This window comes from Notamacropus eugenii, chromosome 6, assembly GCF_028372415.1.
Source record: "Notamacropus eugenii isolate mMacEug1 chromosome 6, mMacEug1.pri_v2, whole genome shotgun sequence".
Lineage (NCBI taxonomy): Eukaryota > Metazoa > Chordata > Mammalia > Diprotodontia > Macropodidae > Notamacropus > Notamacropus eugenii.
In genome coordinates this window covers 341,449,501-341,473,567 of record NC_092877.1, presented here as the reverse complement: position 1 = coordinate 341,473,567, position 24,067 = coordinate 341,449,501, and the positions used below count along the sequence as shown (strand labels likewise).

The window sequence follows — 24,067 nt, the reverse complement described above, 5'->3', positions numbered from 1 at the left end:
GTGTTTTGCATGGTAGAAAATGCATAATGTAATCAAGAACAAAAAAACAAAACCCAGGACAACATTTTTTCTCTTTGCTTATGTCCCTTCACTGCTGTCTAATTTTATCCTTCTTGAGATCATGACTGTTCTCTGGAGGTTTTTTTCTCATTCTGTACAAGCTTACCCCTGTCTCTTGTCTCTGTGGAGTGCCTAAGTAGCGGTGGTTTTCTCTGACCATTGCTTCATTTGGATCTGCCCTTTGGCTAAGTCTCCATGTCATGCCATCTGTCTCCTTGGTCTTTCTCTAGTTACTCACAATATCTGTTACTTTAGTCCTCCTTTGTTTTTTATTCATTTATCTTTAGGGTAGGTGTTTCACAGCCTTCTTACCATGATTTTGTATTTGTCTTACCATATTTGATGTGCTTTCTTCTTTAGTATCAACCCCCTATTTGGTGTTATTCCTGTCACTGATCATGGTTCGTGACACTTGGTTCATGTCTTTCCTTTTGGACCTCATCCCTTGTGGTCTAATCTGTTTCCAGATCTATAGTTACTCTGTCTGCTGGTGATAGCCTTCCCTCAGTTCTCTGTTTCAGGATGTTTTCTGAGCACATGTGTGCACACACACATGCTCACATGCACGTGCACACACATACATGTTTTCAGTTGTACTCAGAACCTTCAGTTTCACACATCCCATCAAAACTGCTTCTTTTGATCTAACTCATCTTTCCCTTGTCCTTGGACTTTGCTATTATCTCTAATATTCTCCAGGAAAGGAATATAAGTTACCTTCAGTTTCCTACTGATTTCTGCTTCTTTCTTGAGCATTTGCAAATCCTGACCTCTTTTTGTTTCTTAGATCACCATCTTCACAATGACATTATCCATCCCAACTCTGGCTTTGTGCCTCAGCTGAGCTGTCACAAAATTGTCAGGAATTCTCTTCCTTTGTTTCTTTCTTAGAATTAGTCTTTGATACAGGTACCAAAATCATCTTTCTTAGCTACTTTTTTAACCCTTCTCTTTAACATTTTGCAGTGGCTCCTCCTTGACCTTTGCAGTAAAACTTTTTTTTCAGTAAAAATGAACTCTGTCTCACTACCTCACACTTTAATTTCTCTTTTACTGTATCTTTCTTCCCTGGACTTTCATGCTTCTGGTACTTCTCAATATTTCACATACTAGATGCTCTCAAAGGTTCCTAGTCGTCCTTCTTTTGCTTTAGAGATTGCTGGAAGTCCTATAGTATAGCAGAAGTCTACCCTGGTTGGAAATGAGGTATAAATGCTACATCCCAACCAGCTCCAGAAGTGAACCATGTGTACTTCATACTTTAGGAAGCTACATCTTTTGAAATATGCATGACAGAAATTTTTCTCTTTGTTTTGCTGTGTTGTCCCTTTTACCATTTTCATCATTTAATTTTTTTGTTACAATAAAATACCAGTGTCAGCAGCAACTTAGTAAGGAGCTCTTGAAGCTTGATTTATTTCATTTTTACAAGACTGATCCTACCACCATGAAAACAAGGTTGTTTAATGAAAATTTTTTGTTGCATATTTCACATTTTTCTAGGTGGAATATGTGTTTACAGATAAAACTGGAACTCTGACTGAAAATGAGATGCAGTTTCGAGAGTGTTCAATTAATGGCATAAAATACCAAGAAATCAATGGCAGACTGGTACCAGAGGGACCAACACCAGAATCTTCCGAAGGTCTAGCCTACTTTCGAAGCTTAGCCCATCTCAGCACCTCAGCCCATCTCGCAATCAGTTCTGAAAATGAAACTGAACTGGTAAGCAATGTTTTTGCTTGTTGCATACAAGTTAATTCTTATTTGCATCTTGAAATGGAAATAACTTTATTTGGGGGGACTGGTGAGAAGGAATGATGCTTTTTAAACTCCTAGCCTTTCATGCAAGGCTAACTAACGTGTACTCAGTTCATTAACTCAAGGGCCTGTGATTATTTGGTCTGGATCCTCCCTCGTGTGGTGTTGCCTCTTCCCCTCCCCTGAAAACACACACACACACACACCACACACACCCCCCCCCCTCCCTCACCTTGAAGTAGTCATATTTTAGGATTTCACTAAATTGCTGTGTCTGAAAAAAGTGCCCTGCTGAGTGGCCAGCCCTCCAAGGATAGATGACAAGGCCAGGTCTCATGGAGGTAGCCTCAGGCTGGGCTTGCTTTTTCCAGTATTGTGGGATCTGCTACAATCTATATAGTCACCTGCAGGCCATGCTTAGGGATCAGAGCAGGCCTAGCCTGGAGATGACCATCAGTTTCATTTGTTGGTTTTTAGCACAGCACCTGCTCTGTGTGAGCCACTGGGCTAACTAGCCTGCCTTACAGTCCTTGTTCTGCTACTTTTCATGTTGGAGCCTTCTCTCTGTCACTAGAACTGACCCTCTGCCTACCCTGGCAGTTTGCTCTGTGTTTTCATCAGCTGTAGAGTATGCTGCAGAAGCTGGCGAATGGGGTCCCAAAGAGCAGTCACCAGAGTGAGAACAGTAAAAATTCTTAAGCATCCTGAGTCTTAGATAGGAAGGTCTTTAAGCAAGGGCTGATATTTTGTTTACTAGTCTAATCAGAATCTAACAGGTTGTTTGACAGCTAGATATTGCAATCAATACCAGATTTTCTGAAATCTTGTTCTGAATCCATTTTGACAACTTTGTGTTAAATAGCATTTCTTTAAATCTTTACTTTTTGTACTGTAGTCTGGGAATGCTGTTTGACTCAGAAATGTGAATTATATTTCTCCAGATCAAAGAACAAGATCTCTTCTTCAAAGCAGTTGGTCTCTGTCATACAGTGCAGATCAGTAGTGGCCAATCTGATGGCCTTGGGGATGGCCCCTGGCACCCCAGTGCCACATCCTCACAATTGGAGTACTATGCTGCTTCCCCAGATGAAAAGGCCTTAGTTGAAGCTGCTGCAAGGTAAGTAAGAGAGAGGGTATACTTCATCATACAGAGTTTTCAGCCAAAGGGGCAAGTACTTAGTTACATCTAATGGTGGCCTAGAATTATAGATCCCCCACCGTCCTCTCTTGCCAATCCTTTCTGTTTCTGTATATGAGGTAGCTGAGGTTCCGAGGGCTCGGCCCCAAAATGAAATGAGCCCCTAAGGCTCTCACTGCACCACTCTGCCTCTTAACCACGTCTCCTTTTGGTCCCTGCAGACAAAGTGCGTTTTATCACATATCTTTATTAGTCTTTTCATAGTAAATTAGGACTGAGCCAGATTTTTTGCCTGTGATGTGTGCCCGTTAAAAATATTAGATATATTTAAAGTATAACATGCATGATGAGACAGTGGGGAATAGTGATTGAGTGGCTGGCCTGAGGGGCAGGAAAAGCTCGGTTCAGATCTCACCTTTTACGCTGACTGGGCAACTGAGCTCAGCTGTTTACGTTCCAGATTTGGCCATCTAGAATGTATGGAGTCCAAAAGTCTTGTACTGGGAATTCTTCCATGCTGGCGAAGTCATTGGTGCTTCATATATTTGCATAATATTTATTAACATAAAAAGGTCCTAGTTTTTCAAGGCAATAGTAGATTTAGAATTTAAACTGAGCTTCACTAAGTCTGAAAACTGTTACCGATTAATATAAAGGTTTAGAATTTATTGTATCGTAGAGGTGTTTGTGTTTGAATCCAATTAGGGTGAAATCTGAGTAAATTCATTTTTGGGAAAGCCTTATATGATGCCATTTTTTAAAACCACAGCTCAAGAAAAAATGTAGTAGTTCTTAGCCAGTCATTTTGATGCAAAATTCTTTTCAGAATTTAATTTTTCAAGTTCTGAAAATAACCAGGTATTAGTAACCAGACACACAAAGGAGAGACTTAAATATACTTTAGATATGTATTTCAAGTATTTTATTAAACTGAAACTACAATGATATGTCATTATAAAACATTAAACATTACCCCATAAAATTGTATGTAATTTTCCCACCCTTTAAATTTAGAATTGGTGTCGTGTTTATGGGCAGTACTGAAGAAACTATGGAAATTAAAACTCTTGGAAAACTTGAAAGGTAATACTGTCTAACCATTCTAATTTTCTAATTATTAATTGCATGTTATTCATCATGTAGAATGTAGTCAGGTGCCCTATATGTCTTCCTATGTAGCTGCAACCACAGAGATAATTTTCTTCAACCCTCTGATTATTAATTTCTAGTGGGTTATCAACAGTGAAACATGCTTGCCAAATGTATCCCCAGCCATCGTGAAGTTTTGTCCTACATAGAATCCAGACACAAGGAAGATACTTCAAAAATGGTGTGATCCTCCAAATATCACTTTGACCAGACTATTACTACTATTCTGATTTAAACAGGTCTTAGAATACTATGTCCAGGGCTTTCTTCATGATATCCAAAGTTATTCAGAAGAGGCAGAGTCAAGATGGGAGGTACCAGGAAGAAATACAGTCTAGCTCCTCTACCATACCTCATCCACAAAGACCTAGAGAATGCACTATATCAACTCCTAATCAGGAAATCTAAGGGAAAAAAAGTCACATCTTTCCAGCCCAGGTCAGTTTAAGGAGACAGAACTAAGAGGCCTGTGGGCACTGAGAATGGGGTCTGGCCAGGAGCACATGCAGCAGGGAGCATTCCAGTACATAGGGATAGAAAGAAACAGACAGTTATGAGAAACAAAAGACCTTACCCAAGAAAATAATTCCATTTTGAGTTCACTGATCAAAGCTATTGACTCCCTGAAACATCAAGAAATGTTACAGCAAAATCACTCAGAAAATATTAGCCTAGTAATCCTCCAGGAAACAAAACATTTGGATGAAGAATATATATATTGTGTCCCATGAGAAAAGCCCTGATATGAATAGGAAGAAGAAGAGGGATTGCATTTCATTGGGCCAGTTGCACGGTACTTTAGATAAGCCTCCATTGCTCCCTCACACAGAGATCCCTTTTCTTACACCAATATTTTTGTAGTGTCATAAGTGACTTCTAAACATTTGACATATCCACAGTTTCCCAAGAGTCAGAACTAAGGGTGACCAAGGAACGTTAGAGAGATGCGTGAAGGTTCTTACACGAGGACATGGGAACAATTTTCATGCATTGTTACAAGACCTTGAAAAAGGCTTATTGCAAGCTGACTAGAATGAGAAGGTCTGGAGGAGTTACATTCTGCTTGAGGTGAAGGTCTGCCTACATGGAACCACTGAAGTAGTCTCCCATGAATCTAATGTACATTCAACTGAAGTGCATATTGAACCAGTTTCTGTTTTTATCTTACCTTTTGCTAAGATAATGAAACCTCATTGTAAATATGCTTTGGAGCTTGAGAGATCTGTGATTTTATCTGTATGGGTATATCCTACAGACACAGATCCCACCACGGATGGTTTCATAGGTTGCTCTTGGCCAGGCTTTTGACAACAACCCTTAGCTACTTTGCTCCTCAGGGCCCCTGACACAGTTTTCAGGACCCGAAGGTTCCCAAGCCCAGCATGAAGTGTTGGGAGTTTTACTGCGGAGATAAAAGGGTTGTCTAGGCAGCTGAGGGGCATTACAGGGGATAGAAGAAAAGGGTTTGGAGTTAGAAAGACTAGTGTTCAGATGCACCATAAGACACTGACTAGTTGTGTGACTCTGGGCAAGTCAATTCACCTGTGTCTGCTTTAGACTCTTCAGTTGTAAAATGGAGGTCACAGCACCCCTCTCTCAGGTATGAGATCAAATGAGATAGCATTTGTAAAAGTGCTTAGCACAGTTCCTGATACAAAGTAGGCTCTGTATAAATGCTTATTCCCTTCCCCTTCCCATCACCCTGCTTTTATTATTGTAAAAGTATCTTATTCACTTTTGAAGAAGTTTCCTAGTTATAGATTCTAGCATTTGGTGAACATCAGTGTTAATCCCGGTTCTAGAATCAAATTTCGCGAACTATAATGATCTTTCCTCTGATGGATGCCTCATTGTGTGAAGGTGTATGTGAATTCTTCAAAGTTAGGATGCTGTGACAGGTGTCACCAGCCCTTGTGATGGTCTGTGTGTCTGTTTCCAACCCATGAAGCAGTGTGACAGGGACACCATTTTCAATGCAATAAAAACTAGATTAATGCCTTTTCCCAAGTCATTGAGGAGCTTTGGTTTTCGTTTGTGGGGCAGCACAGGGCATTCTTCATGATATCCATGACAAGATTTTTGACATAGCAAGTTGTAATACGGGATCACTTGCTTTTTATTAGAACATCTTTATTTTTTTTTTTATTATTCTTGTAAAAGACCCTCTTGCTTTTGGTCATTTTAGTTTTTCTTCCCTAGACTTTCTCCAGTTGTTAAATCTTTGAAGTTTTCCAGATTTTCACTGTAGTTTGATATGACATCAGGGTAGTGTTTGAGGGAGGTTTTTTTTGGTCCCTCGTACTCTTGATAATGCCCAATATTTCGTTGGTCTTGCTTTCTTTGGGCTCATGGAATTCTACAGTAATTTCCAGATCACTTTTTGGAATCATAATTAATACCTCAGAGCCCATCGTCCTAATACAGTTGACATAATATCCCATTATTCTTGCTACAGTCAGGCTTTCTGTATTTTAAAAGAATAGTTCCTTAATTAGCCTATTTTCTTTCTGTTTTTCCAGGTACAAATTGCTTCATGTCCTGGAATTTGATTCAGATCGCAGGCGAATGAGTGTAATTGTACAATCCCCTTCAGGTATGTAATCAAATAACTTGCAGTGTTTTACTTGTGAAATATTTAGAATAATAGACTCTCAGGATCATAAGAGACAGAATCTGAGAATTAGAAGAAATTTCAGAATTTCTCCCGTTCCTGATAAAGAACCCCTTTACAGACATGCAGCTTACTCTACTTTTGGATAACCTGACTGGGATGTGCTTGCTTTCATCAAATCTAAATTTCTCTTTTTACAGCTTCTACCTGTCACTCCTTGTTCTGCATCGTGGACCTAAGCAAAATACATTTTTATCATGGCCCTTCCCATAAACGTCTCCCGTTCTTTCAGCTGATCCTTAGGTCTTTTACCATCTTGTTCACTCTCTTCATGGGTGCTGTCCAACTTTCCAGTTACGCGGCACCCAGGACAATATGCTTTAGATCTATTTTGAGTGACAGAGCAGTGATGGTATTGCCACCTCCCTAGTTCTGGATACCGTGCCTCCCTTAATATAGTTCCATATTCCATTAGCTTTTTTGGATATCATCACACACTGTTAACTCCTCAAATTTGTACCCCACTAAAATCCTCTAAAACATTTTTCAGATGAACTGCTATTTTTCCAGTACGTACATATCTTGTACTAGTGAAGTTTATTTTTTTGAATCCAAGTGTATGATCCTCCATTTACATGTATTAAATTTGATCTTATTAGATTTGATGCAACAAGATCTTTGTGTTTTGGTTGTCATCCAATGTCCTAACTATCCTTCTCAGATTTGTTTTTAATCTGCAAATTTGAAAAGGTTGGCACAAGGCCTCCTTGTACTAATCTCCTGGGGTCCTTGAGCAGAGGCCCTCTTGTAAGGGGACTTTGAACCATGAATGACAAGTGTGCGGGGCTCTCCCTTAAAGGAGTTCTGAGTGCATCCAGCTGGGTTTACAGCCTAGTCTTCAGTCTCTTCATCTTGGCCACCAAGATGAATCTCCCCGCTCCTGTATTGCCAGCTCCCTCTTGGAATTTCCAAGTGCATGTCCTACAGCCATTTCAAAATTAAAATGTCTGTTAGAAAAGTCATTATCTTTTCTCCCATAACCTAGCCTTGTTCCAAACATCTTTGTTTCTCTCTAGGCTACCGTAATCCTCCCACTCTGTTGTCATTTTAAACCTCACCACATGTCTTCTGCCTCCCTTCACATAACTGCCTCCCCCCCCCCCCCCCCCAGGATAGGTCTCACCCCGTCTCAAGTCATCAAGCGTTTAGGAAGCACCTTGTATATGCCAGACTCTTTCTCTTGGACTATTTTACTAGTCTGATTGGTCTCCCTGCCACAGGTTTCTCCCCTCTACAATCCATTCACTTAATTGCCACAAGAAGCCCCTCCCTTCAGACATTCCACCTTTCAGCACTCCTGGAGGGCTTCAGCTTAGATCCCTCCTTCTGCAGAAGGCCTTTCAGATTTCCCTCCCCACTCCCCAGGAATGAGCACTTTCCTTCTTAGATGGCCTTTCATACATTCTTATCTATATCTTGTATGGACAGCGTTGTTTACCTCAGTTTCCCCCAATTAGAGGGCAAGGAGTGGTTTAGCCTTTCTTTTTTGTCCCCTGTACTTAGCATAGTGCCTGGCATAGAGTAACAAGTGCTTGTTGCTGACTTCGAAACTCTCATCTTTATCTTTTCATCCTTAGCTCCCAGCACAGTTAGAGTAGATGCGCAATAGATGCTTTTTGGTTGATACTTTGCTAAAATCTAAATAAACAGTATCTACAGTCTTTTTCTGATCTGCCAGGTAGTAACTGAGAAGGGGAAAAAAGGGAACATGGTAACTCCTTGTGAAAATTTCCTTCCTATGTGACATGTTTGCTAATGGTCTCATCTTTTCCTGTGAATAAAATTTGAGTTCATTGGACATAGTTTACTGATATTACTTTCTGACCTTTTCAGTACGGCATTTATCCTGTTTTCTGTAGTCTTTCAGAGATCACTCCCAGGGCTTCAGCAGACACATCCACTAGTGCCTTGTGTTTCTTTGCATAGAATCTGCCTGGACCTGTTGACTCGCCTTTGTCACAGGCAGTGAGTGACTCAGTTTCTTAGTGTCTATAACTTTCCTTATCTTGGATCTTAGCACCCTATTTATTCTGCCCTTTTCCTGTTCACATGGCACTGTGGGACATTGGAGAGCTGGGTTCAGACCCTGCTCTGGTGTTACGCACAGTTTCTGACTTCCCCGGACCCCATACTGGGTACTCTCTGAGGTTCCCTTCCAAGTCTAGATCCAGGTTCCTTGGATGATTTTTCTTGACCAAAACAAAACAAACAAACAGGAGTAGAGGATTATCCCACCCTGTGGTTTAGGAGTTAATGTCCCTTCTGTGAGTCTCCTTCTTTTCCATGATAAAACTTTAAAAACTGTTCTTCTTGTCCTCCGTTTTCCTCACTAGCCTCCACATATTATGACCTTTAGATCTTTCAGTACTTAAACCATTCTCAGCAGCAATTCAAAGGAAATATTGATTTCCTCTCCCCTCCCAGGTGAGAAACTTTTGTTTTCTAAAGGAGCAGAATCTTCCATTCTTCCTAACTGTATTGGTGGTGAAATAGAAAAAACAAGAGTTCATGTAGATGAATTTGCTTTGGTGAGTATAAATTTCAGTAACTATATCAGTAATATACATGTTATACCTTGGGGGTTTTTTCCTTGTTTTATCAAAAACGTAGAGAAATTATATAGTTCTTTTGCTTCACCACTACTTAAAACAAATGCTTTTATACCATAGTTTTTACTTAGGGTTTCAGAGGGTTTTCTGTGTGAATTGTTTGTTTAAAGAAAAGGTTGTTTGTAACTTAGGAATGTATTTGAAAGTTAATTGACCATCAGTTTGAGATGTAATGCCGCATTTCAGAAAGCTTGAGGTGGAACCACAGAGTTTACTCCAATTTAGATTCTTAAATGCCATGTGTCAGTAACCTTGCCCCCTAAGTATATTGTGAAAGTTTACATTTTTGCCTCCCAAATTTTATGAAGGCTTTCAAAAGCATTACTGTAAACTTAATTCGGTTTTCAGGGCAGCACCTAGCACATCACTGGTATGGAACTGAATAATGAAAAACAACCACATTTTAACTGGGTGGCACAGTAGATAGAGCTCTGGCTTTGGAGTCAGGAAGACTTGAGTTCAAAATCTTGCCTCAGACTCTTACTTAACTGTGTAATGCTGGGCAAAACACTTAATCTCTGTTACCCTCAGTTTCCTTATCTGGCAAATGAGGGTAATAACAGCTGCTCCCTTCCTTGTTGTGAGGCTCCAGTGAGATAATATATGTAGAGCACTTTGCAGACACTGAAGTGCTGCAGACATATTACGTATTGTTAGACATAATTATCCTTAATGTTTTTATATTGAGTAGCTTCATTTAATATTTTAGAAAGTTGTGAATTGATAACTGGATCCTGGGGGCTATGATTTTTGATGGAATATGTTGGTCCAAAATGAGAGCATAAAAAGAGTTATCTATCTCTGTGTCATCCCAAGAGAATCCACCAATGTCATTTTTTCCCAAAAATTAGAATTTGAGAAATACAGATTTAGAAACATACCACTTCCCAGAAGTTTGTAAACTACAGGAAGTTCATGACCTACAAAGCCTTCCTTTAAAAGCAACCTATGCCTACAAAGGACTATGTACACTTCTGTATCCCCTTGCTCGCTTGGAAGCTGTGAAAAAAAACAAACTAGAACTTTTGGAGAATTTTGATTTAGAAGCAGAAGAATGGTATTGCTGAGGGATTCTTGTACAGGAAAGAGGTGGCCTTTCAGATTCCATAACTGTAATCAGCTGACAGAAGGTGATTGCCAGGGAAGAGACCAAGGGAGAGCTGCCTTGACCATTCAGTGTGCCCAGTCCAAACTATTGACCTAAGCTGTCTTCTGGCCTTTGTTCGAAAGACTGCTGGCAAAGGGAACTTGCCAGCTTCTGGGGCAGCCACATTTCACTTTGAAATGACTCTAACTGTTAGGAAGATTTTTCTTCTACCAAATTCAATGACTGCCATCCCCCCATCTTACCCCTTCCATTTTCCATTGAATGCTCTAGGACAAGTCTGATGTTTCTTCTACTTGAAAGATCTTCAGATCTGTTGAGCATGGCTAGTAGGTCCCTTAGGCATTTTCCTCTCCAAGCTAAACATCCTCAATTATCTTGAGACCCTTTGTTAAGACATGTGGTGCTGGATTTGAAGGCACAGGACCCATGGTCAAGGCCCAGTTTTTCCATTGTGTGAGCATGTGCAAGCACAGGTCACTTGACTTTCATTTCTGCATTTTAGTTTCCTCAACTGTAAAATGAGGGGGCATAGGAGAGTGGACTAGATGATCTCCAGGGTCACTGGCAGTCCTAAACAAGGCAATGCGGTCCTTCACCAAAGGGAGAGGAAAGCAACTTGGATGAACAGGAAGTGCTCTGGAGAGACTCGGATCCAGAAAGTTACCCTAAGAAGCTGACTCTTAGGTCATGTACACCCGGGTGACCTTGGGAGAACCCATGTGGCCTTTAGCATCCCTATCCACAGAACAGCAGAGGACAGGCTATGGGATCTTCTGAGGTCCCTTCCTGCAGCACTGTCTTGGCATAAGGAAACATAAAGAAAGAAGATAAACTTAATAGGAAACTCAGAAGTGGAGGAGTTTCTGCAGAAAAGATCAGAGTAGATAGAGAGGTAAAGTAAAATTAGAGAACAAAGTAAGAAGTCAATACCTTATAGATAAAAGCTATTGATAATAAAAAAGAGTATATTAGAGAATCCTAATGGAGATATATGATCACAAAGTTGACCCTCAATCAAAGACTGTGAAGGATAAAGAAAGAAGTGAGGTCTTCCAGGTAGAAAGTGTTCAGAGAAAATCAACCTAAGTGCAGCTGAGAATGGAGTCTGTTAAAAATCTGTGGAGACTGAATGGCAGACAAAATTACAGTTCTACATAGAGTGTCCAGAATGAGACTTGCAGAGAAGTGAGTAGTATGTGTGTTAAGACCCCTGGAAAGGAATCTGCCTGGTAAAATAGTAGCTCGGATTAAAGATAATTAACATTTATGGCACTTTAAAGTTTGTATGGTGCTTTAAACATGCCATCTCATTTGATCCTCTTAAAACTCCTAGGAAGGAAGTCCTATTGTCCCCATTTTATAGTTGATGAAACTAAGGCTAAAAGGTTAAGTGACTTGTTCATCATTGCATAGCCCTAGAGTGTCTGAGGCAGGATTTGACTCTTCTTGACTCCAGGCCCAACTCTCTGATAATGAATTAAGCCAGGCTGATAAAGTACACTTATGCTTTTGTGTGTGCTATTGTGTTGAAGCAACCACATCCCCTTTTTTCTTGCCAGGGCCAAAGCACCAACTAGTCTCTTTTCAGTTTTTGCCCTTCAATCAGTGCTACTCTCTAGGTTTTAGTCTCTTCATCATCTGGGTCCTTCCCTGCTACTTTCAAAGATGTCTTGTATTCCCTCTCCTTATAAAAACTTCACCCAACTATCCCCTCAATTTATCATTCTTTTTCTCCAAGAAAAAATTGCCCAAACTCATTGACTCTACTTCTTCCCCTTGCAGTCTGACTTCCAACCCTACCACTCAACTGAGAGAACTCTAAGGTCATCAATCCAGTGGTCTCTTCACTTTGCACATCTTTCTTGACGTCTCTGTAGGGTTTCACACTAGAACCTCTCCTTCCTCTTGAGCATGCTTTTCTTTGAGTTTTTATGCCACTGTTATCTCCTGATCCTTCTCAGTTTACTTTGCAGGACCATCCTCCATGTCTCTTCCAAAGATCTTTTTCCTGGGCTCTCTTCTCTCTCCTCTGCTCCCTTCCCTTCCCCTAGCCTCCTCTGCTCTTCTTCCTCAGCCTCTTTTTTCTTCTCTGTCTCTCTCTTTACTTCCCTCTGCCACCTCACAGATCTCCTGGGTCCAGCTGTCACCTCTGCATAGAATACTCCTATAACTTCATGTCTGGTCCTTATTTGTTACCTCAGTTCTTTTCCCACCTCTGTACCTGGACATCAGACTCAGCATATCCCCAAAAGAACTCAGTGTTTGTGCCCACATATTCGTTCCTCTTTCAGATGTCACTGTTTCCTGTCACACAGCTTTGCAGCCTCAGAAGCGTCCCAGCTCCCGTATTCACGTCACTTGAGTTTTGTCAGTTTTCACTCTAGAACGCTCCTCCTAACTGTCCCCTTCTCCAGGGCATCTTCACCTCTCACCTTTCTTGCTTCTGCATCTATTTCCAGTCTAACCTTCCAACCACAGTCAGATAATGTTCCTAAAGTAGAGCTTTGCTCTTGCAGCGCCCTGTGCATCTGAGATAAAACACAGATTCCTTCTCTGGGTATCTCAGTCCCTTCACAGTCTGACTGCAGCCGACCTCTCCACACCGACTACACATTGCTCTCCAACTAACCTTGCTGTTCCTTGTGTATGACGTTACATTTCTGGGTCATGCCTTTGCATGGCTCCAGTGCTTCTCTTCTGAGTTCACCCCCTTTGGGAATCCCTATTGGCCTTCAAGGCTTGTTTCAGTGTGTCAGGGATGCATCTCATTCACCCTAAGAAAGGGCCTGCCGGCATTGCTGTAGTCTCTTGTCGGATAATGAGCCTCTAACGCCTACAGCCCCTACCGATTTTAGATGGAGAGTCCACCACAGTTCGTGCTTACTGAATGCTGTCAGCAGATCATACCCATGTGAGGGGGTGTTTCATGGATGTTCTTTGTTAAAAATGGTGGCTTGGGTTGATGTTGGTGTGCCAAGGTGAGAATTAGATTATTAAAAGATATTGTTATATGATATATCTTACATTATTAGATGATTGGTGTTAAAACCAGTTTCTCAGTCCCTTTGTTTTTATCCTTTATTTTTGCCCTAGAAAGGGCTAAGAACTCTGTGTGTAGCATATAGACAGTTCACACCTGAAGAGTTTGAGGAAGTGGACAGACGCCTTTTTGCTGCCAGAACTGCCTTGCAGCAGCGAGAAGAGAAGTTAGCAGAGACATTCCACTTCATAGAGAGAGAGCTGCTGTTACTTGGGGCGACGGGCGTAGAAGACAGGTAAGTCGAGACAGCCACAGGCTCTATCTGGTTGTGCTGAACTGAGGCATGTGTGTTGGGTCACACAGCACCAGGAGCCTGATAGTGGCATTTTACTTTGTATTTGGGAAAACATATTCATGCTCTAATCTAAATAAACTGGGGAGAGAGTTCACTCAGCACTCTGAACTGCTCAGGCTTCTTCATGTCTCTGCAGGTCAGCTTTCCATTTGGTTTCAGAAATCATACACAGAGGGCAGCTCCTCCTCAGGCTTAGCAGGGCATGTCTCACCCCACGGCCGTCATGGGCTTCTGTACGAAGCCTAGAGAACGCTGCTCCTTTGTCTCTGCCTTTCGGAGACTGAATCTCCCACCCCTACCCACCACCCTCCCACAAAAATCTGAATCTTCCTTCCAGACTGCCTCTTCCTCTGTGGAGTGACCTTCTCAGAGCCCCAACTTCAAGTGTTCTCTTCTCCCCCAAGTGTCTCTAGATCTTTGCTTTGTCCTCCTTCCTACCTTGTATTACTTTCTATGTTTGTATGTGTTATGAGACCAGTTGGCATAGTGAATAAAGGGTGAAAGTATTTATAGTGCAACTGCTGTATGCTGGACACTGTGCTGAGAGCTTTATAATTATTATCTCACTTGGTCCTCGCAACAGCTCTGTAGAGGTAGCTGCTGTTATTATTCCTATTTTACAGTTGAGGAAACCGAGGCAGACAGAAGTGTAGTGACTTGCCCAGTGTCACACAGCTAGTAAGAGTTCTGAGGCTAGATTTGAGCTCAGGCTTCCTAACTTGAGCTCCAGCGTTCTGTGTACTGTACCACCAGCTACCTTTTAGCTAGAGCCTGCCTCAAAATAAGAAAGAGCTGGGCTCAGGTCTCATCTTTGATACCTCCTAACTGTGGGACCCTGGGCAGGTCACCTGACCTCTCAGGGGTCCAGGGCAGAGGTGTTGAAAGGGGTCAGTAATCCATGTGTAAGAATCCCTACTGGCCCGGCATACATTGCATTTTAAAATACACTGCTATCCATGTTTTACTGTCTATTTACTTTGTTAATTATTTCCCAGCGACATCTAATTTGGTTCTGGGCACTGCAGGAATAGGTTGGGGTCAAGGTCCTGCATGTTTGATACCTCTGCTCTAAGCAGCTCTTTCAGACCAGAAGTTAGAAAAGAATTACTGATTTGCATTGACTGAAGAAATTTCCTCACTGGGACTTGCTTAACACCAATGACATAACAGATCTGGACCAAAACAGACATGTCATCTCCCCTTGCCATCTTCTGATCCCCAGGAGAATAAAAGTTTCCTGAAGGCAAGGACTCTCCCACCAAGAACGCTGCCTTGTACTTACTGTGCACAGAAGATCTGTTGCCTCAAGGATTAAAGGAAGAGGAGAGGAAAGCTCAGCATCTGTTATACAATTTAAATTAAATGCCTGGTCGAAGCTTTGCTTTTCACCTCAGATTTATAGCAAAATTAAGTGATCGTTCTTACTTTTCTTTGGTTTAGGGATCCATGCACGTTAGTATGTACTTTTTCTCTACATTTCTATTTAATGGACTCTTCAGGTGCTTTAGATATTTGTCTTCTCAACAGATTCTGTTGCCTTTGGTCCTTGATGTATAAGTCTTGAGTCACAGGTGAGAGAAGCATATTCCTTTCTCTGAATACTCACTTACAACTTGAAATTGAAAGCTTTCTGGTAAAAATGGTGCCTTATTGAGTCAAAGTGGTTCATCTGACTGTGAAAAAAGACTTGGAAGCTTTGTTTCTCACAGTTCACATATAAGAATTCTAATACAGAGATCTTCACTTAGACCGGGCCTCACTAATGTTTCATGACTGGTATAACCACATTGATGTAACAAGATGTTCTGTTTGTTTGGTGCGCTATCTGCGATTTCTAAAACGCCAGTCTGGCAGGGCCTGTGCCAAATGGTTTTGCTTCTAATTTCAGGCTTCAGGATAAAGTGAGAGAAACCATTGAAGCCTTGCGCATGGCAGGCATCAAGATCTGGGTACTTACTGGGGACAAGCATGAGACTGCCATCAGCGTGAGCTTATCGTGTGGACATTTTCATAGAACCATGAACATCCTTGAACTGGTCAACCAGAAATCAGACAGCGAGTGTGCAGAGCAACTGAGGCGACTGGCCAGAAGGTATTTTGGGTTCCAGGGAGTTCTGTGGGATCCCCAAAGAGGGGTCACCCTGGGCACAGGAATGAATCATTCAGAGGCCATGAGCCACACATTGATTTTTTCAGGCTCAACCCTTCCAGTTTTACACTTTGTGGTTTGGGCAGCCTCACAATCTAATCTGGGTAAGAGGTGTAGTCACCTCTTAGTGGCTCCCCTAGAGCCATCGACCTTTCTGGTCTCCTGCAAAGCCCTGGGTCCCAGCAGGCCTCTGTGGCAGATACTTAGATGTTGATTGATTGATTTAAATTCTTCAGAGGGAAACTGATAAATGTGTAGGCTTTTTGAAACAGGGGGCTTTGGCTATTGGAGTGTCACTGTTGGGGTGATTTACTTTCTGGAAAAGGGGCTCTTTGTATTGAGTTATTCTAAATATTGGCTATTTAAATGCTGGCATCCACTGGGGCCTTTTAAAACTCCAAGGAAAATAGATTTCATTAATGATTGTATATTTTAATAGGTTGGTGCTTTTAAGCACAGATTATTTGGATTGAGCCATCTCTAATACGAACAAAGAAGCTAGTAGGGTCTTAGATCCTTAGACATAGTGTCCAAAACATGGGAGGTGAAAAAAATCTTGTGTTACACATTTTATGCACACACACCTTTGTGTTCATTCAAGTTCAGTCAACAAACTGTGTGCCAGGCAGTGTGTTATGTACTAATGTAAAAAACCGTCCTTGCTCTCAAGGCGCCCACTTTGTACAAACAAGATATCCAGGATAAATTGGAGATCCTATTAGAGGAAATTCAGGAAAGCCTTGTTGCAGAAGGTGATAATTTAACTGAGACTTAAGGCCAAACCTCAGGGATGAGGTCACTAGATTGCCAAAGTACATGGGGGGAGAAAGGGGCAAGAAACTGTGAAGGCAGGAACAAGTCAGCTGACGAAGGACTTTAAAAGCTAGATCTTGTATCTGGTCCTGGAGTTTACTAAAGAAGCAGGGGTTGACATTCATAGTCTCTTGGATCCACAGCATCAAAGGGCCTTACTCAGAGGCCATTGAGTGTAGTCCTCTTAGTTTGCTGATGCAGAAATAGGGGCCCAGAATGGGCCTGGGTCATCCAGGAAGTGAAGTCTGTTACTGTTATTTAGGTGTAGTAAATGGGGCCAAAGCATTTGGTTGAAAATCAAAATGTTTTGTTTTCCAGAATTGCTGATGACCATGTGATCCAGCATGGGCTAGTGGTGGACGGGAGCAGCCTTTCTCTGGCCCTGAGGGAGCACGAGAAGATTTTCATGGATGTGTGTAAAAGCTGCTGTGCTGTCCTCTGCTGCCGCATGGCCCCACTGCAGAAAGCAAAAGTATGTGCCACCCTTGGGCCTGAGGGCCAGGCTATGCCTCCTGCAAAGGGTCCTAGGGTGGGTTGGGGAGGGGTCCTTGGTGTCTTTAATTCACAGAACACTTGATGGAAGCTTCACCTTCCCCATGACTTGTTTCATAGATAGAGTGATGGGTTTATGGGAGATGGATTCATAAAACATCAGACCCTCCTGTTTTCCCCTGGTTTTGCTCACCCTTTATGTACCTTTTGTCACAATGGCAGTGTGGTCACATTTTTTATTGCATATACATTTTACTTTTCTCAGGTTCTATAAATTTTAAATGAAGAGTAAAAGCTTGAACCAGTCTATTCTCACTAAAGAGGTTCTTGTTTCTTGGTCCCAAGGAAGGCATATGTAAGCTCAGTTTAATTCAACAGACATTGAGTACTTTTATACCCAGCATTGTACGAGGTTAGATAACAGAGATTAGGTAAGACAGTTTGATTCCTGCTGCTATGGAGCAGGTAGTGTAGCAGGGAGGCACCACACACCCCCAGATGGCTGTAATGCTTGGTAATTGCCAGCAGCACCAAAATGCTACAGTCCCAGAGCAAGGGTTTCGATGGGGATGGAGGGAGGTGAGGGAGCAGATGGTCAAGATGTTCAAGAGTAGAAAGGATCAGAACTGGCCATCACAGCAAGGACCAGAAAGGATGAGAGTCAGAAGCCGTGTGTCCAGCCGAACAAAGCCAGTAGAGGGTGGGCACCAAGTTTTCAATAGACCTCAGGGTCCCAATCTTTGCCTCCCTTGGTTGGCCTGAGCCTCATTTAGAAGCCTGGCCAAGTTCAGGTGACTCTGGCCTCCATCTTCTTCTGAAGCTCTTGCAGCCTCTGCTAGAATCACTGGGAGTCTATCTCTACATCTTTAGACATTCATTGTGAGCCAGATCCTCAACAGGGCAAAGTAGGAGAAATGTTCAAGAGACAAAGTAGTTCAGCTTAACTGGAGGAGTGCCCCATACTCAAGTGTGGGATCTCAGGCGAGCATCCCGTTGTGGAGAGCAGAAATTAGAACCTCCCTTGAGTGTCCATGGGAGAGGGGAGGTGTCAGCAGCTGAGAGCTGCAGAGGCCGAAAAGGAGGAAAGCTGAAGAATTTGGTGAGTTGTACTTGGGAGAGCAGCTCTTCTTTTAGTCTTATATTTTAGTGTTTTTTTTTTAATTTAACAAAATAATTTCATTGAAAAAATTATAATTGTGGTGAAATTCCACGTTATGAAATTTTTGTATGCATATATTTCCACTTGACTTGGGAACTTTCACTAAAGATTAAAATCAGTTATGGACACATAAAGCTGTATGTGTTCGTGCAGTTGTGAAAAACTTTCTGAAACAGCAGCATGGCCAGCAAGTCTTTCATTTCTGTTTTTTTTCCTAATCCTAAAACTTTTGAAATTGCTTATAAAAATTTACCACAATATTTATGCAGTTTTGAGCCTGGACTTCCCTTCTGATATCAGATTATCATTGGGATGACCAAAGTGCATTAGGGCCATAGGTCTAGAACTAGCAGGGGCCTCAGGCCAGTCAGACAATAAACATTTATTAAGTACCTACTGAGTGCCAGGCCTTGTACTAAGCACCTGGGATACAAAAGGAGGCAAAAGACACTCCCTGCCCTCAAGGAGCTCACAGTCTGATGGGGGAGGCAACAAGCAACAGTTTGGACCAACAAGTTACATAGAGAATAAATTGGAAAAGTGAACTGAGAGAAGGCATTGGCTTTAGGAGGGTTTGGGGAAGGCTTCCTGTAGAAGGTGGGATGTTAGTTGGGACTTGAAGGGAGCCAGGAAGGTCAGTAGTTGGAGCAAAGGACAGAGGGCATTTCAGGTCTGGGGACAGCCAGAGAAAAATGCCTGGAGCTCAGAGATGGCGGGTCTTCTTCATGGAATAGCCAGGAGGCCACTGTCACTAGGTGGAAGACTGGATGGGGGGGAGGGGAGAGCAAGGTTTATGGAGAGCATCAAAGGGCAAGCAGAGAGTTTAGTGTCCAACCTCCTTCTCCTCCAGGCTCCAAAGAGGGTGGGGACTTGCAGAGAGTCACACAGCCAGTCCGCAGTGGAGCAGGGACTTGAGCCCAGATGCAGACCCAGCCTCTTTTCCACTTTGCAAGACTGCCTTCTACATTATCAAACTAAGAGCTGATGAAGTCACCAAATGAGAGAGGACAGAGAGAACCTGAGTGTAAGCTCCCTGAAGACAGGAACTGTTTCACTTGTCTTGGTGTCTGTTAGTGCTTGGAGTGTAACAGCCACCCAAGAAATGGTTGGTGTTCAAGGGAAGGAGGAGAGGGCACCAGGATCCCAGGAGGATGCTGGGAGGACATGGGCCTCTGTAGCCTTTCCTGCATGCTTTAGATCTGTGCCTTACTCTGTGTTTAAACTGGCCTCCTGGAGACAGAAATTATGTTGATGTGAGCTCATGTCACTGCCCTAAAAAAAAGAATTACAAGATAATATAGTAATAATAAAAACTTACCTTTGGATAGCACCTAGAGATTTATAAAACGCTTTCCTCATCACAACCTTTTGGGACAGGTTGTAATAACTGGAGATTCAAAGGAGAGCATTTGTCCCAGCAAGTAGGAGAGGCAGGTCACCAGAGGGGGCATAGAGTGTCCCAGACTGTATCTGCATGAAAGAGGTGTTACTTAGGTTCTCCAAGTGATCTCATTTTTTGATGATACTAGGGTTCTAAAACCCAGCAGGATCCTAGCCTACCTGCCTACCAAGGAACAAGTCCAGTAAATGACAGTCATTCAGTCAGGTGGGCGAATCACTGACTTTGCTCATCTTCATGTATGGGTGCTTCAGCTGGGAAATGATCCAACCCCTTTAGTAATTCTAAGCTAGCCCCTGCCTTAAAAAACCATCCTTACCAGCAGTCGTGTGAGACCCTGTCACTGCCAGTGATGGAACATTCCAATCTCCCCCTGCTGCTCATGCCTTTCCTTGGAGATTACCTTCTGTTTACTCTGTGCACATCTTATATATGCACAAGCTCTGTGAGGACAGGTACTTCTTTAGGAGGGTGGAGGTAAGCACTGATGCTGGACCTACTTCTGCTCAGCACTGTGCTCAGCACTTTGCAGTGATCTCATCTGAGATCAGCAGCTGTTTGAGGCAGGTGCTGTTATTACCTTTGTTCACAGTTGGGGAAACTTGAGGTAAGCTGAAGTTAAGGGACTCGCCCAGGGTCACACAGCCAGAAGGTGTCTGTGGCCAGATTTGAACTCAGATTTTCCTGACTTCAGACCCAGAGCTTGAGCTCCTGAGCCGAGCCACTGAGTTGCCTTGTATTCTTGGTATATTGAACACTGCCTTCCTGCACGTAAGTGCTTAATAAATGCTTGTTGACTGACTGACTGAATCAGACTTGAGGGCCACCCAAAGGGCACGTGAGAAATGCATGACATCAGTTGGCTTCTTCACATTTCCTGCAGTGACTTGAGCAGATTCAGAAAGAAGGCCAGTTGATGACATCCATAGGAAAAGACAGGCTTTCTGGGGACTGCCCAGGTGCATGGTGCCTGGGAGGCCCTGAAAAGAGCTTGAGCTCCAGGGGACACATGGGCCTTGGAGGAAAGAGGAGGCTCAGAGCTCCTGCCACCTGACTCCGGAGCCTGGATTTGGTACTTTTGCCTGCCTTCAGTGCTCCGTTGCACTGAGGGACTACGCACAGCTTCCTGTCCACACTGATTCAGAGAATCCTAGTAGCACCTCTGGAAATCCCCAGGAGCAGCACACAGGGGCTGTCCTTTTCATATGTAGTCTATGTTTGGAATTTGACAGCATTCAGATTTTATTGTGTGTAATTTTAAATACTGTTAAGTTCTTCCTTCTAAGTGTTAAACTAAAGGCAGTGGAGGTTTGTTTAAGAAACATCCGTAAACTTCAGCCACCTGTAGTTCACTTTCTTAGTGGGCAGATAAAACTGGAAGAAGAATGAGACTGAGCTGAGGAGTTAAGAGAGTACTCTTAAAACTATTATAAATTTATGGCATGTATAAATATATAATAATAATAAATAATAAAAGCTAGGTTCACAAAGGGTTTTGTAAATATTGCCTCATTTTATTTCCACAGCAAACCTGGGAGGCAGGTGCTATTATCTTGCCCATTTTTACAGATGAGAAAACTGAGGTAGACAGTGACTTGTCCAGAGTCACACAGCTAGTAGGTATCTGAAACAGGATTTGAACTTATCTCCCTACCGTACCACCAGCTGCCTCTAAGATAAATTTTTAACCTAAGAAAGGATTAGTTTTCTGTATTCTGGAATTGACATAAATTCAACTGTGAGATGATAAGAAAACTTGAGATAGGCTCTAAGAAGAAACATTCCAAGATAAAATCAACTTTAGAATTTTTCACAAAGGTACTTTTTTCTCCACATTATTTTTGAAAGACATTTTTTTGATTCTTCAGCTCTTCCTTTATTTTCCATAAATTAAATCTCACCCAACTATACAGAAGTGAGAGCAAATGAGTTCTGCCTCTACTCTTAATTTCTTTTTTCATTCCATATTAGCCTCTGCTCTTTTTTTATTAATTAATTTATTTGTTTTCAGTTTTCTACATTCCCTTCCATATATCTTAGATTTTTCCCACCTTCTCCCCTCTTCATATATAGGTTCTACAATACATTCTTAGTAAATACATTTTCACTTTAGTCATGTTGCCTAGAAGAATTAGAATGAATGGGAGAAATCATGAATACAATACAAAACATAACACAAGAGAAAAAGGTCTGCTTCATTCTGCTGTGCAATTCCATAGTTCTTTCTCTGTTTTTGGAAGGCATTTTGCCTTGAGTCCATTGAGAATTTTTTAGGTCCTTGCATTGCTGTGAAGGGCTAAGTCTACCAGAAAAATTCCTCACACACTTTTGGTTGTTGCTGTGTACAAAGTTCTCCTGGTTCCGTTCCTTTCACTCAGCATCAGTTTATAAAAGTCCTTCCAGGCCTCTCTGAAGTCTTCCTGTTCATCATTTCTCATAGTACAACAGTATTCCATTACATTCATATACCACAACTTGTTCATTCATACCCCAATAGATGGGCATCTCCTTGATTTCCAGTTCTTGGCTACCACAAAGAGAGCTGCTATAAATATTTTTGTACATGTGTGACTCTTTTCCATTTTTATGATCTCTTTGAGATACAGTCCTAGAAGCGATATTGCTGGGTCAAAGGGTATGCACATTTTTGTAGCCCTTTGGGCATAGTTCCAAATTGCCCTCCAGAAAGGTTGGATCAGCTCATATCTTCACCAACAATGAATTAGTATTCCAAGTCTCCCACAATCTTCTCCAACATGTATCATTTTCCTATTTTTTCATGTTAGCCAATCTGATAGGTGTGATGTGGTTACCTCAGAGTTGTTTTGATTTACATCTCTCTAATCAATAGTGATTTAGAGCATTTTTTCATTTGACTATAGATAGCTTTAATTTCTTCCTCTGAAAACTCCCTGTTCATATCCTTTGACTATGGGGAATGATTTGTATTCTTGTAAATTTGACTCAGTTCTCTATATATTTTAGAAATAAGACCTTTATCACAGTCACTAGTAGCAAAAATTATTTCCCACTTTTCTGCTTCCCTCCTGATCTTGGTTGCATTGGGTTTGTTTGTTCAAAAACTTTTCAAATTAATATAATCAAAATTATCCATTTTGCACTTCATAATGTTCTCTGTCTCTTGTCTAGTCAAAAATTTCTCCATTCTCCATAAATCTGACAAATACACTATTCCTTGCTCCCTTAATTTGTTTATAGTATCAATCTTTATACTCCACTCTTAATTTCTACATTTTTATGATGTTGAATTAACCTAAGTTTGTGTTTGAAAAGGAATGTAATAGTTCTCTCTCAAACTTATTCTAGCCTGAGTATCCAGAATTTCCCTAATGCTGCTTTTCCCAAGCCCTGCTGTTTTCATATAAATGTGTTTAATCTTTGATTCATCCTTGAGTCATCTAATGGTTTGTAGAATTAAGAATATTTGACATTGACCATCAGGCCAAAGCTGATCCTGTGAAGGAGCGGTATTTTAATGTGTATTTCTCTAGAAAATGATTTATATCTTGCCTTAGTAGTAAGTCAACAAGCATTTTACTAAGAGCTGATTTTATGAGAACTAATTAAAATTGTCTTTTCAGGTAATAAGACTGATAAAAATCTCTCCAGAAAAACCTATAACGCTGGCTGTCGGTGACGGTGCTAACGACGTGAGCATGATACAGGAAGCTCATGTTGGCATAGGTGACTGATTTTTTTCTTAATTTTCTAAGTCAATATGTAGTCGATATTATGAACTTTCCATTTGTCTCTCAGACCACAGTGCCAGACATGCAGATTAGGACTGAAACCACGCACATCAAAGCTTTATTCTCATAAGTACATTGTAGCTAAAATACTCATTTTGAATATTCTTTGAATAGTCACTATTTTTTAAAGAATTTCTGCTCCAGAATATGGAGCACTGCCAGCCGCCACAGTGCATGAAGTTGGTGATTCATGATAGTGGTAATAGAGATGTGGACTGAATCTGATTTCATTAGCACAGAGAGCACCTTTAGGAGGAATCCTCAGGTGACGCACCAGCAGCAGGGGTTCTTCTCACTCTATCCACTGTGCCATACGACCTCCAAAATAACAGTTACACCTTTCCCATGGGGGAAGTGTTTGGCATGTTTTAGAATTCTTTAATGCTATCTTTTAAAAAGCTACTATTAGCTATAAATTAATCCTCTCAGAATTTTGAGGTTTTGCAGTCTGTCT

The 24,067-nt window shown here is 41.6% G+C and overlaps 1 protein-coding gene across 10 annotated transcripts in view; it reads left to right on the top strand.

Annotated features, from left to right (window-relative positions):
* Positions 1–24,067, top strand: part of ATP11B (ATPase phospholipid transporting 11B (putative)) — a 146,569-nt gene that overhangs the window by 90,616 nt on the left and 31,886 nt on the right. For all 10 annotated transcript variants that reach the window (XR_011969071.1, XR_011969072.1, XM_072618357.1 and 7 more), the window contains 9 exons: positions 1,564–1,785; positions 2,763–2,938; positions 3,974–4,042; positions 6,628–6,701; positions 9,204–9,307; positions 13,590–13,771; positions 15,720–15,923; positions 17,112–17,265; positions 23,446–23,548. Coding sequence is in view for 8 of the 10 variants with exons in the window: in XM_072618357.1 (XP_072474458.1) it covers positions 1,564–1,785; positions 2,763–2,938; positions 3,974–4,042; positions 6,628–6,701; positions 9,204–9,307; positions 13,590–13,771; positions 15,720–15,923; positions 17,112–17,265; positions 23,446–23,548 (1,288 nt within the window). In the remaining 2 variants the exon portion in view is untranslated. The remainder of the gene's footprint in view (positions 1–1,563; positions 1,786–2,762; positions 2,939–3,973; positions 4,043–6,627; positions 6,702–9,203; positions 9,308–13,589; positions 13,772–15,719; positions 15,924–17,111; positions 17,266–23,445; positions 23,549–24,067) is intronic.